This window comes from Serinus canaria, chromosome 9 (assembly GCF_022539315.1).
Source record: "Serinus canaria isolate serCan28SL12 chromosome 9, serCan2020, whole genome shotgun sequence".
Taxonomy (NCBI): Eukaryota; Metazoa; Chordata; class Aves; order Passeriformes; family Fringillidae; genus Serinus; species Serinus canaria.
The window spans coordinates 11,903,725-11,915,696 of NC_066323.1; the positions used below are offsets into that span (position 1 = coordinate 11,903,725).

At 44.8% G+C, this 11,972-nt stretch overlaps 1 protein-coding gene across 1 annotated transcript; it reads right to left on the reverse strand.

Moving 5' to 3' along the window:
• Positions 1–1,001: 1,001 nt before the first annotated feature.
• LSG1 (large 60S subunit nuclear export GTPase 1) lies at positions 1,002–11,972 on the reverse strand. Its single transcript, XM_018912963.3, has 14 exons — positions 11,877–11,972; positions 11,676–11,793; positions 11,312–11,432; positions 10,658–10,744; positions 9,713–9,799; positions 7,598–7,658; positions 6,724–6,900; positions 6,156–6,569; positions 5,745–5,846; positions 4,742–4,885; positions 4,331–4,454; positions 3,654–3,733; positions 2,856–3,029; positions 1,002–1,544 (listed from the first exon to the last, which is right to left on the reverse strand). Exons 1-14 carry the CDS (start codon positions 11,955–11,957, stop codon positions 1,365–1,367), a joined length of 1,950 nt encoding a protein of 649 aa, XP_018768508.3. The 5' UTR covers positions 11,958–11,972; the 3' UTR covers positions 1,002–1,364.

The following is an 11,972-nucleotide window of genomic DNA, read 5'->3' on the forward strand; positions in this document are numbered from 1 at the left end:
CTCTGCTGAGAATCCACTTTCCACTACGGTACACTGATTTTAAATACCACTGACCATATTAATTCAGGGAAATTATACTTTAACTTTACACATGGCAGGGAACTATCTTCCCTCCAGTGATGTAATTAGGAACTTGAGAGCAGGCACCCCAGGGGAAGAAGGAGCTGAAATGAGAGCTTTGCTGTCAGGGGACCCTCTGCATACACAGTGCAAACTGCCTGTACAGGACACACACAAAGGGTCACAAAGCCAAAACTGGCTTGGTTTGCTGTGGCAGTTGCTTTCATCTCTCCATCCACATTTAAAGCCTGGAAAGTACAGAATTACAAGACAGCAATCCCTTTTTATAGCATCAAGAGACCAGTATCATTTGTTATTCCTTCCACCACCTAAAAACAAAGCATGACTCGTCTTCGTGAGCTTTTCCAGTCCTATCATTACTCCCTGTGCTGAACAAGGAATGAAGAGCTCTGAACAAGTGCACAAACATTTTCTCAGAAGGGCAGCTGAGAAGTAAATCTCACTTCAATCTGACCCCAGGTAAGTAAAGTCTTTTTAGCATCAAATACTTATGTACTCAATTAATTCTGCTAATAGACAATTCTCTGACTTAGGGCAGTGAGACAGATCATGACACATATACAGGAAGTAAAATCTCAAGTATATTTAAGGACAAATTAGCACCAGGTTTTTAGACAGTCATATGGAGCCAATGGGGAAGTCACACAAAAAAAACTGATACCAGCTCAGTGTAAAGGATATACAAACATTTTCCTTGCACGGTGTGCTGTGCTCTGCTCAAGATGGAAATAGGGAGTGGTTACAGATTCTACAGAATAGGACTGAGAATAGCACAGAAGGAATACGGCAATAAAGATCATTCTGCCTCATTTGTCAACACACTAAAGCATTTTGTCAAATCAACAAACAAGCCTTAAAGACCAGGAAAAAAAAAAATAGCGATAGTGTCTCAAAATGTAACAAACATCACTCATTGAAACTGAACTGTTTAAAGATTTTACTCAGTTTTACCAGGGCTTGCTTTGATTCCAACAGCTATAAAATACATCCTTTATGGAAGGAAAAAACATTCCTGCACAGCTCCATCTGCTCCCATTGAAAGGATGTTTCATCAGCAGTCAAATGTCTGGGCTGGCTTCCAGATAACACCAACAGCCAGGTCTCTTTTGTTCTCAGAAGGGATGAACTGAAGCCACCAGAGCTCACTCTCATCCCCTGCCAGGCCAATCCACTGCAGAGAGCTCCCAGGTGAGCTAGTGATGCCCACTTATCTGTTTCTCCCCCTCAATTAAGGCCTGTGAGTGCAGTCCCTGCCCTGAAAAGGCAAGATACTGTTGCCACAGCTAGGCCTCCAGATGCTTCGTGATCCTGCGGATTTTCTCCTTCTTGTTCCTGTTTCCGTGTTTTTTCCAGGGCTTTCCTACCACGTTGGCAGGGTTGGGTGCAGCCGCAGGCACGAGGCCGCTCCCAGGCCGGTAGCCCATGGCAGCCCGGACCCCTTTCATCAGGGCACGAACGTTCTCCTGGAAAAGCAGACACAACAGCCAGTGACCAAGGAGAAGATCCTCAACCACTGCAGTATGTCAGTAAAACCAGACACAGGCAAGCTCAAACCCAGCAGGGCTTGCCCAGCCCCTGCTCCAGAGCTGCAGGAAGGTCACGGCAGGCAGCCAAAGCCTGCCAGCAGCTCCAGCTCTGCCAAGCTGTGCTCGGTCCCCAGCGTCTGCCACTGACGTGACACCGTGCCCCAGCCAGCACCAGCTCCAGCACCAGGATGGATCCTCACAGCCTCTGCTCTGTGCACCACAAATTGTCTTCACAAATAAATCTGGCGCCCAGGAAAGCCACAGACCAAAATAAGTTGCTCAAGTCTGGAGCGTGGGCAGCACTGACAGGGCTCACAGCTTGTGCCAGCACTTTGGGCAGACAGAGCAACAGTCTGGTAATCCCAAAAATTCTTTTCAGGTCACAGTTTTCTGAAATAGCTCACTTTTTTTTTTTTTTGGAGAAGAGCCTGAGTTCTTGTTTTCAAAATGCATGATTATCTTAGCTGTGCTAAATAAATGGTGTTCACATTCAGCTAACCACACAGAGTGGAACATGCTATCTATGACCCATCCTGTTCACTGTTAAAAACCTGTTCTAATCCTTGTCAGGTATGCAGATCAGGTCAATTATGGATTTCATATTTCACTAGAAGTCATTAATACACTTTCTCAGTAGTGTAGAGGCAAAACAGATGCCTGTAGGATCTAACAAGACTCATACAGGTTAAGAAAAATTCCCATTTTCCACTTAATTTTGAGATTTCTTGACTGGATTTTAAATCAGTTTCTATTCTTTTCATCTGATTTCAGGTTCTGAATCAAAACCTCAAAATAATACTAAATCAATTCTCTTAAAAAAGCTTATCACATACTCTAAATACATCGGCTCAGGAAAGGAAAGTCACTTTGAAGGACCTGTTACTTCAAAACCATGTTCTGGGTCAGTTGACAACTCATTCCTCCTTGTCTTTCTTCCCAGTAACCCTCCTGTTTGCTCAAGATTGATGTCTGATTCCTAATGACAAGGGTCACCCTGCTGACCTCTGAAAAATCATCTGTGCACACCACAGTAGCAATCTTCCTGTCACCTAGGACATTCCCAGTGATTTAGGAGATAATAAAAAGAACAGAGCTCTCAGGTAGAAATTACTTACATGCAGATCCCACAGCATTAAACACCATTAACTCAACCCAGCACACCTCCATCCTCAAAGGTAGTTTTCCCCCAGCAACTACAGATGAGTGCTACAGCAAAAATTCCTAGAACAAATCTTTTCCAGAATTTACCTGATGGAAAAAATTTTTGTCCACCACATTTTCAATTTGTTTTGCTTTGGTATTTTTCTCAGGCTTCACCTGTCCAGTGGCCAGCACAGCTGTACTGTCAGGGCACCTTTGATGTTGGTGCTGAAAATCATTTGGGTCAATACCAGGAGGTGGGTGGCAATATAACAGCTTCCCCTGTGAAAGCAATGGGATTCAGTTATTACAAAAGAAACTCAGAGAGGAAAGAAAACAACTCCAAACCTAAAAAGGGCCTGAAGTTTAGGGGTTCATTCTGGCAGACTATCAGTACACTTTATTTCTTCTCCCAGGCAACAACTGGCTTGACTCCTAACTTACTGTTCCACCTCTACATCAAAGCACCATTTGCAGCGGCTGTGCCCAGCTGCAAACAACACAGAGCAAAACTCTCAGGAGCACCAGAGGATCCTATTAAGAAATTATCAACAATAAGTTGCCGAGAGGTGCTAAAGAAGCATGCAGTATTAAAAAACTAACAGCAACAGTCCTTAGTGCCAAATATTGGTCCAGTGGGTTCATTTCTTGAGTATCTGCTAGCTACTTTGGAGATATGATTATTTATTTAGCTGGCACCATATTTTTAAGCAATCACTTTTCTAAGATTAGGCAGCTTGAGAAATTCAATTTATTATTTTAAAACACAAAAGCAGCTCAATTTCAAGAGTATTTTGATACATGGTGATTTTATCCGGAGAAGCAGAACTGAGTTTATTGTACTCCAGTGCAACCTTTAATTCACCTCTGAGAAGAGAAAAAAACCCAGATGAAGGAAGCACTTACATTGACATAATCTTTTAACACATATCGAGCTGATCTCGGCTGGTCTGGCTGTCCATGAGATGTCATAAAGCCTCTCATATCTGGAAGAGAAATCCAAAGTATATTCTCTGTAAGTACAAGAAAATATTAATATATGTTCTCCTCTGCTGCCTAGCCACCCATTTGTATTCTTTCTCAAAAATATTCCCTTAGAAAGAGGCTTTTCTTGGGGAAAGCAGAGAAAAAAAAAGGAAGAACTTTGGTGACTGTAAAGGTACTGCAGAAGCATCCTGACCTGAAAAAATTGTAAGAGCTGACATCTTCCTACTAGCAGAAAACAGCTAGGGTTTTATTTTTGTTTTAAAGGCAGAGAATGATAATTCACTGCATTCTTCAAAGTCTAATTCAGACACAGATGGTAGGACGTATCTGAGAGGGTCAGAGCACCACACTATAGACTGGCAGGGCATCTCACCAATATCTTCCACAATATCACCACATCTGTCAGATGAGACTGGCAAAGCACCACTCCAACTCCCAGAGGAAATAAGTCATAAACAAAGAGCATTCCTGAGAGGAGGGCAAGTCCAATGCACAACAAACCCAAGCTGGGCCCAACTTTACAATGTTCTCCTAAGGCCATGTTCAGGACCATGCAGACAGTGGAGGTGACAGGTTTTAAAAGGATCATCACTCACATCCATATGCTGTTAGCAGCTCTTCAGCTGTTGGCTTTCGATCTGGGTCCTCATCTTCCCTCGGCCTTATGATATTTATTCCATAGGTTGCTTCCAAAATGTTGCGTGGGATATGCTGGCAAACATAAGCTAGTGAAGGAAACCACTTCACAGTTACAGAAGTAATTCTGCCCCTGTCACACAAAAGAATGACTTTTGGATTTTATTGCAAACCAGAAAAATAACACCAGTCTGACAACACGACTAAGTTGACATGAGATAGGAAAAGACCAACACAGCAGGAGTGTGTTATCCAGTATGTCCCACCTCCCTCAAAGTATGAGCACATGTGCTGCTAGCTGGAACATGCTACTTGGCATACTCCAGATCCAACCCTTGCATGCAGTCTCACAAGCCCCATGCAAAGGATATTAGAGAAACAGGTGGAACATGGTCCCTCATCTGATCTATAGGCAGAATTCCAGAACAAATCATTTCTGCCTTGGTAGAGACGAAAGATGGCATCACCAGACCGGGGCAATCACAAAGGCACAGGCCAGGCTCCACATACAGGGTCTACATGATAAATAACCCATTAGTTCACTAAGGCAACTCAGTGTCCACAGAGGAAAAAGGAACAAAAAAAAAAAAAAAAACCCAACACAATTACAACAACAAACAAACAAACAAAAAATCCAAATGCATAGATGAAACATGGATGCAAATGACAATAAGCAGAAATTCTACTAACACAGACACCTGCCCTGCTGGTTCCAGCCAATGAATTAAGCATATCAGATGCAGAATACAGCAACATTTTTTTAAGTTCCTAAATAAGGTGTCCAGATGGGGGCAGCAAGATCTTCAGCTCTCCAGTCTGATGGGAGAGGAGAAAGCACTCCAGAAACCTTTAAGTGTGTTGGACCTTCTGAAACAGCTAGGAGTTCAAAAAGTACAAATCCCAAAATGGTCCCACACTATAGCACTAGAGTTGCTACCTCAAAATCAAAGCTTGATCAGTTTGAAAATATCAACAAAACAACATTTATTCACAGCAATAATGTTGACAAGGAGAGCCTGAAGACTTGACCTTAAGCTACTTGGAGGAACACTCATGTTAAAAAGCTTCTCTTGTCATAACTGGTGCTGGAAAAAAAGGGACAAGGTAACTAAATAAAATCAGGAGATGGAAAACATGCTCCATTGCACAGCAGCTCTCACGAGTGACTCAAAATCGAGCACAAGTTTAGAAGCAAGAATTAAAGTTCTAAATTAAACACATCAAGACCACCCCTCTCCAACCTACTCTGCTGCCACAGTTCAGGGTGGCAGAGCTCTCAGTGAGTGCATGTGGTTGCAACTAGGTCATAATGAAGCTCTCTTCCACTGGGAAAAAGGAAATGATAAAAAGACTGATGTTATTTGTTAGCAATACCTGGAAGTGTTTTGTACGGCCTGGTGTAGCAGACACAGACACCTTCTTATTTCCAAGGATTGTGTTGATGGTTGAACTTTTGCCAACATTAGGGTAACCCACCTAGAAGACAAAGAAGTGAAATGTTATTAGGCAGGGTGATGCCAAAAGACTGACAAAGCTCTGACACAAAAGTTCTTTAACAAAATGTTCAAAAAAACCCCAAACCAACAAACTAAGGCAAGCAGGGGTGCACACTGAGCTTTAGGAGCTTCAGTATTAATCTTTGCACAAAACCCACAGTGGTTTGTGCTTGCCAGTTTTTATACCCTTATAGGAAGCCAGACGACAGGATGAATTTATCCCATGGAGGGCACATGGAATTAGAATTTAGATTAAGTAAGTTCCCTTTAAGCACAAAGTCCAACTTACCAGCCCAACATTTACTTCTCCATCCTTCACCCTTGGTCCATTGTGCATAGTTTTGAATATCTCCAGCAGCTCATTTCTCTGCACCAGATGGCTGAAGTTCCTGACGTTCCTGTTCTGTTCCTGCACTGCAGCACCATCAGTCCTGCTTTCCATCCTCTCTGGACCAAGAGCATTTATGTTGTCACCAGCTTCATCTTCAGAACAGGTTTGCCAGTCCTCCTCTTCATCATCTTCACAGTCTTCATATTCATCACTGCTGTTATCATCACTCTCCAGGACCTGGTTTGCACTTTGCCAAATGCTGCCTGTGGATGCTCCTTCTGCACTTCCTTGTGCTGTGCTGTCGTCTTCCTGACTGGAGCCTTCATCCTCAGAACCACTTAGGTGCTCCGCTCCCCCCTCAGAGCCCAGTTCCTGTGGGAACAGCACTTCAGAGGTGAAATGCAAAGACAACCCCAAGCCCTGATGCTGGCTCAGTGAGCTGTCATCAGCCAGATCCCAACTCAGCGCTTAGCTATTACCAGCTGCAGCCACCACACACCCAGTTTGAACTGGTCACCTGCAGTACCTTTGCTTCTCCGCCCAGCCGTTCACACTCTGCCAAAGCTGACCAGAACACCACCTTGACACCCTCATTCTCAAAGAACTGTGCCCAAGCAGCACGTTGCTCCTCACTCAGCAAATCGGATTTGTTGATCAAGATCATGTTCTCCTTGTCATTGCTGACTTCCTTAACGTAACTTTCCTAAAGAAAACAAGAGAAGGATCAGTTTCTACTCTGGTTTTGACTCCTTCCACCCCAAGACAACACAAGAGCAGCAAGACAAATTACTCCATGCAGCTCCACACGAGTGTAGCCAAGCTTATCATCTCTAGGTGGGTGGAAGTGCTGTTTCGCAGACAGCTACAAGAACAATTTGGAGCATGCAACTACCACAGTACAGCTTGTTGCTGGCCATGCGTGCAAACACCTTGTCTGCTTAGAGCTGTGACAAGAGATTAATCAGCACTCTGAAGCAGGAGCTCCTAAGATAACTATTTGAGCAATTTCATGTCTCCCTGATGCAGTGTTCTATAGCCCATCATTAAAAACTTGTCTCTTCAATAACTTTTGATCCTATGTAATCTCACCCACTTCTATTCCACTATGCTTTTACATAAGACAATTCCTTTATGTGAGGACACTTGTAATGGGGACTAAGGAATAAAATAGTATCTCCAATGTAACATCTGCAGAAGAGCCTCTAAATCCACAACATTCTGGGTGAAATACAAAAAGAAAAAAATTAATTTAATGCCAGAATACTTGCATCAATTAATCAGATATCCACTCGGGCACAACAGCAAAACAGCTTCAAGGTAGCTGAATGCATTGAGCAAAAAAATATATCACATAAAAAGATGTAAAATGAAGACAACATTCAAGAAAGTGGTTTACTTACCAGGTCTTGACATCTAAACAGAAGGGGGTTTCTGGCATCTACTATCTGGACTACAATATCACTGCAAAAGTAAAGGGAAGCCCATAAAGTACTCCTCTTCTTGTGTTGCCCCAAAGAAAGCAGTAAGACACAGCAATTATTCATTTTTAGGTTTTCCTTGGAATTTTAATATGTTTCAACTGTATTATCCTACTAAATATCTACTGAACAACAGAGCATCTCAGCAGTCACCTGCCCAACAGAGCCATGCTTGTGCTACAAGCCAGTACTGCCATACAGTGTCTCCTCCTCACTTGGTTCATTCTCCTGCACAACTGAACAGCCAGCAAGGAAGAAGAAAACATGCCAGTTTTGCCAACCCATCTACCCTTCAGAAATGCTCAGCAGGCAAGAACCACAATAGTGGTACTCCATCTTTTAGAATGGTACTAAAAACTGTGGTAACACAACTTTGTTTCTGTCTATTCTCATCCTCAGCTGTTGCAGGGTGGTTACAGAGGGAAAGAAGAGGTGGTTTTCCTACACAGCGAGATATTTTGGGACATTGTTGTCCCTCTTGCATGAAACAAGAGGTACAAAGCCTCCCATAAACAACATGCAAATTCTAAGTATTTGATATTGGGTATTTTCAAAAGTTCCTCGGTGCTTTTTGTCAGAAAAAGCATAAAAAAATGAAAAAATAGCCTTAGATTTCAGTAAATTATGTTGCTCCCTCATGCAAGCAAGACCTTGCAACATGCTTCTAGGAAACACCTTCCAAACCCAGAGACCAGGTTGCCACCACATGCACGAGCAGGACTCATTAGTTCCACAAAGCAATTAAATGCAATGGCTTCAGACCCCAAAGGCAGTCATGTTTCCTTTGTCAAAAGGAGGGGAAAATTTAACTACAACCTCTTCCACTAGAACATCTCCAGGCAAGTAATTTAAAATACTGCCAGGTATTATCACATGCTAATTCTATTTGTTTGACAGGGACTTCTGTTAAGTCAGGACAACTTCAGAACACCACAGGTCAAATGGAAGAATTTCAAGCTTCACTAGGCAGTTTGTTATGTGTTAAAAAAAAAAAAAATCAAAAACCTCCCCGCAAAGTGAATAATTTAATAAGCTCCATGGGTACAAAGAGGACTGCACAGTTACAGACATTCAAAGATCAATATGAGGGAAAGCTGACACCATCATACTGGGATGGGATGCAGAGAAGTTACTGAACCACACTGCTGGGAACTAGATTGAAGCAAATACATGGAAAAGGCTGATAACAGATCATATTTTCTAGAAAGGTTAGAGGACTGAGTAGCTTTTCCATTCACTTCTGAGACAGCATCCTCACTCTACATGAAATAAAAAGCTTCAACAGAAGCAGAAAACCTCAAAGGTTTTGAGGTGACATATTCCAGTCACCTTGTACACTCACACTGCACATCATGATGTGGATGCTCTTGACTAGCACTCTTACAGCCAAGAGCCCAGCAACACTCAGAACAAAGCCCCTTCTGTGAAAGGAGCAGCTCACCATGACCTCACTGGTGAAGTATTTTTCAATTTTAGGAAAGTGAAATGAGATGATCTTAAACCTAATTACTAGTGAAATTAAATGCCCCAGTTAGATTAATGTAGCAGATACCACTCTTATTGTATTACAGCTCAGCAGAGCAAACAAAGCTACTCCTGTGGTATGACAGGCTGTTGTCTTCTGTGCACTGCTGCAACTTCTCTGCGTGGCAAAGAGACAAGGACCAAGAGGTTCCTTCTTTCCCAACATTACTAAGTCCTTGCCTCCTGCTCCTGAACACCAGCTGCTGCAGTTTGGTTGGGAAGGAGGGGAAGGGGTTAATCTTGGCAAGAGACCTCAAAGGCACTTTCTCAAAGGAGGCCTCCAACACAGAGTTACTGTGGAAGGCCAAGAGTCTCACAGTGAACCTCTGCACATCACACTGTGGAGAGCTAGCAGGCACCACAAAAACAAAATCACTGCAGTGCTGATAATAAAACATTACTAATTTAAAAATTTTTCCTGTGCTGAGACATGTGAAGCTTGTGTCAAAAGCTGCAATTCATGGAAATACATTCAATATCACTTTTTAAAAAGTGGATAGCAAAATACTTTACCTTCTTTCAATGACTCTCCAAAGCTGACGCCAAAATTCCAAGTTTCTTTCAAATGGAGTTAGAATTAACTTTTTCTCTTCCTCGAGGCTAAGGCAAAACAGAAAAAACAACATCACATTTGGTCCATGGTAGGCTGTAAGCTCACTACCAGCTCTTCCCTAGACCCAGAAGGCTTTAGTTTTGCAGATAGTAATCAAACCAAACTCATATAGAGGTACTATTTCTGAAGTTTTTTCAAACAGATCAAGCCCTCAGGTACACTGCTGTCAGAGGCAGTGGTTTAATGGTGATACAATGGCTTCTGATCTTGTCAATGCAGAAGTGGTAAAAGATGGAAAGAGCAAGAACTCATCAAGAATCTGCCTGTGAAATTTGAGAGCCATGATAACAAATGAGAGAAGTTATCCTAAGTGCCACTAGTTTTTTCTTAATTGAGTACCACTTGGGAAAAAACCTGAAATTTGGGGATGGTACCTGAAATACCTCTATACAACCTTTAACTTGGTGTTATCACCACCTGAACAACTTTACTCAGGGGTAAGCACGGGTTTGCAGGGTGTGAGCAGATACCAGCCAAGTCTTCAAGCCAGCAGATGCAGCACCAGACCAGCACAGGCTGCTGAATGCAGCAGGCTGGCAGCATGGCCTTCTATTCAGAGCTCTTAGAAGACACATCCAGTAACCCTCTACTTCACAGCTGAATGAAGAACATCACATGCCATCCTGAATTCATTTAAAAGAACATGCACACACAAGACAGTTTTGCAGAGCTGACCACAAAGACATGGTGGACTGTGGCTGGGATGTCCAGCCTCCCAGGACAAGTACAGGGAGCTACTGAGTAGGCGTTAGTTTTATTGGTCCAAAAAGGATAAGTACAACCCACTGCTTCCTGTGTCACTATATGCCACCAGCTACTTACCCAGCCACAAGCAGCATACTCACAGGGCAAGCTGTCGCCTCCACTCAAGAAAGCTCTCTCTCTCTGCTTGCTTCAAGTCCTCTGCACTGGTTGTCCTATCCCAGTGTGGCCTATAACAAGCATATTTTGGAGTGAGTGGTCAGAAATAGCCAGTCCAGCTACATTACTTCAGTAAATAGAACATAAAAACCACACATTCAGCTATGCTGAAGCAATGGTTCAGATGTACAAGCTGCTTTCAGCAGCTTGAAGTACACCTTCTTTCCTTGTTCCGTTCAAACTCCATTAGCAGAGAGCAGGTACACCAGATACCACAAAGCTATTTTCTTGAGCTAAGTTTTTAGGGTCATTAAGATGGGGGTTAATCTCTCTGTTCACCGTTCCCAGAACTCTGAAAAGGCTTACACTAGGCAGCCTGGATGCACCTGCCTCAGCAGTGCCAAGCTTTGGGCAGGAAACCCACACCATCAGGCCAGAGAGGCTGGCACTGGCAGCACTCACATGGCAGACTGGCACCTGTACTGTGGGTTACAGCCCACTCATATAGGTTAGTTAGTGGCTTCTCCAAAAGGAGGGTATTGCCACCTGAGGGCTGTCCTCAGGTTTGCAGCCACGGAAGGATCAGCCCCGGAGCCCCAGTCAGCCAAGGGGCATCCAGGCAGCCCTGCAGAACTCACCTCCGTGGGATGCGCAGGAACTCCTGATTCTCCTGCTGCAGCTGCCGAACACGTTGGGCCTCCTGTGCTGTGAGCAGGCCCGTGCAGCTCTGGGCAGACACGATCTGAGCATTCAGACGCTCTGAAAGGAGAGAGTCATCCAAAGCCACCTGTCCCCAGCGCTGCTACCCCTGCCACCCCACCCTGGCCCTGCTGACCCCAGCCCTGGCTCAGGGCCTCACAGCCTGCCTCAGTTCCCGCCGGCCAGACCCACTGCCAGCTCCCATTCGCACTCACTCACCCCAGAACCGGCGTCGCCCCGCCCCGGGATCCCCTCCTCAGCCCCCGGCCCAGCCGCAGCCCCGGGCCCGTCCCAGCTGCTCACCGGCCACGAAGCGGGTGCCGGCCAGCTCGGCCGTGGCCAGGAACTCCTCCAGCGGGTTCTGCTCGGGCGCCGACCGCAGCTCCGGGCCGCGCTCGGCGACCACCTCGCTGGCGTGAAGCTACCGGGACAGGACACCACCGTCAGCCCGGGCCGCCCGGGCCGCCCCGACCTCCCTCCCGCCTCCCCGGCCCCCTGGTTTACCCATGAGGAGGCGCCGCGGCGCTCCAGCCCGCGCTGCCGCTGCAGGGAGCGCCCGAGGCCATCACTCCGCTTCTTGCCCATGTGCCACCGCCGCCC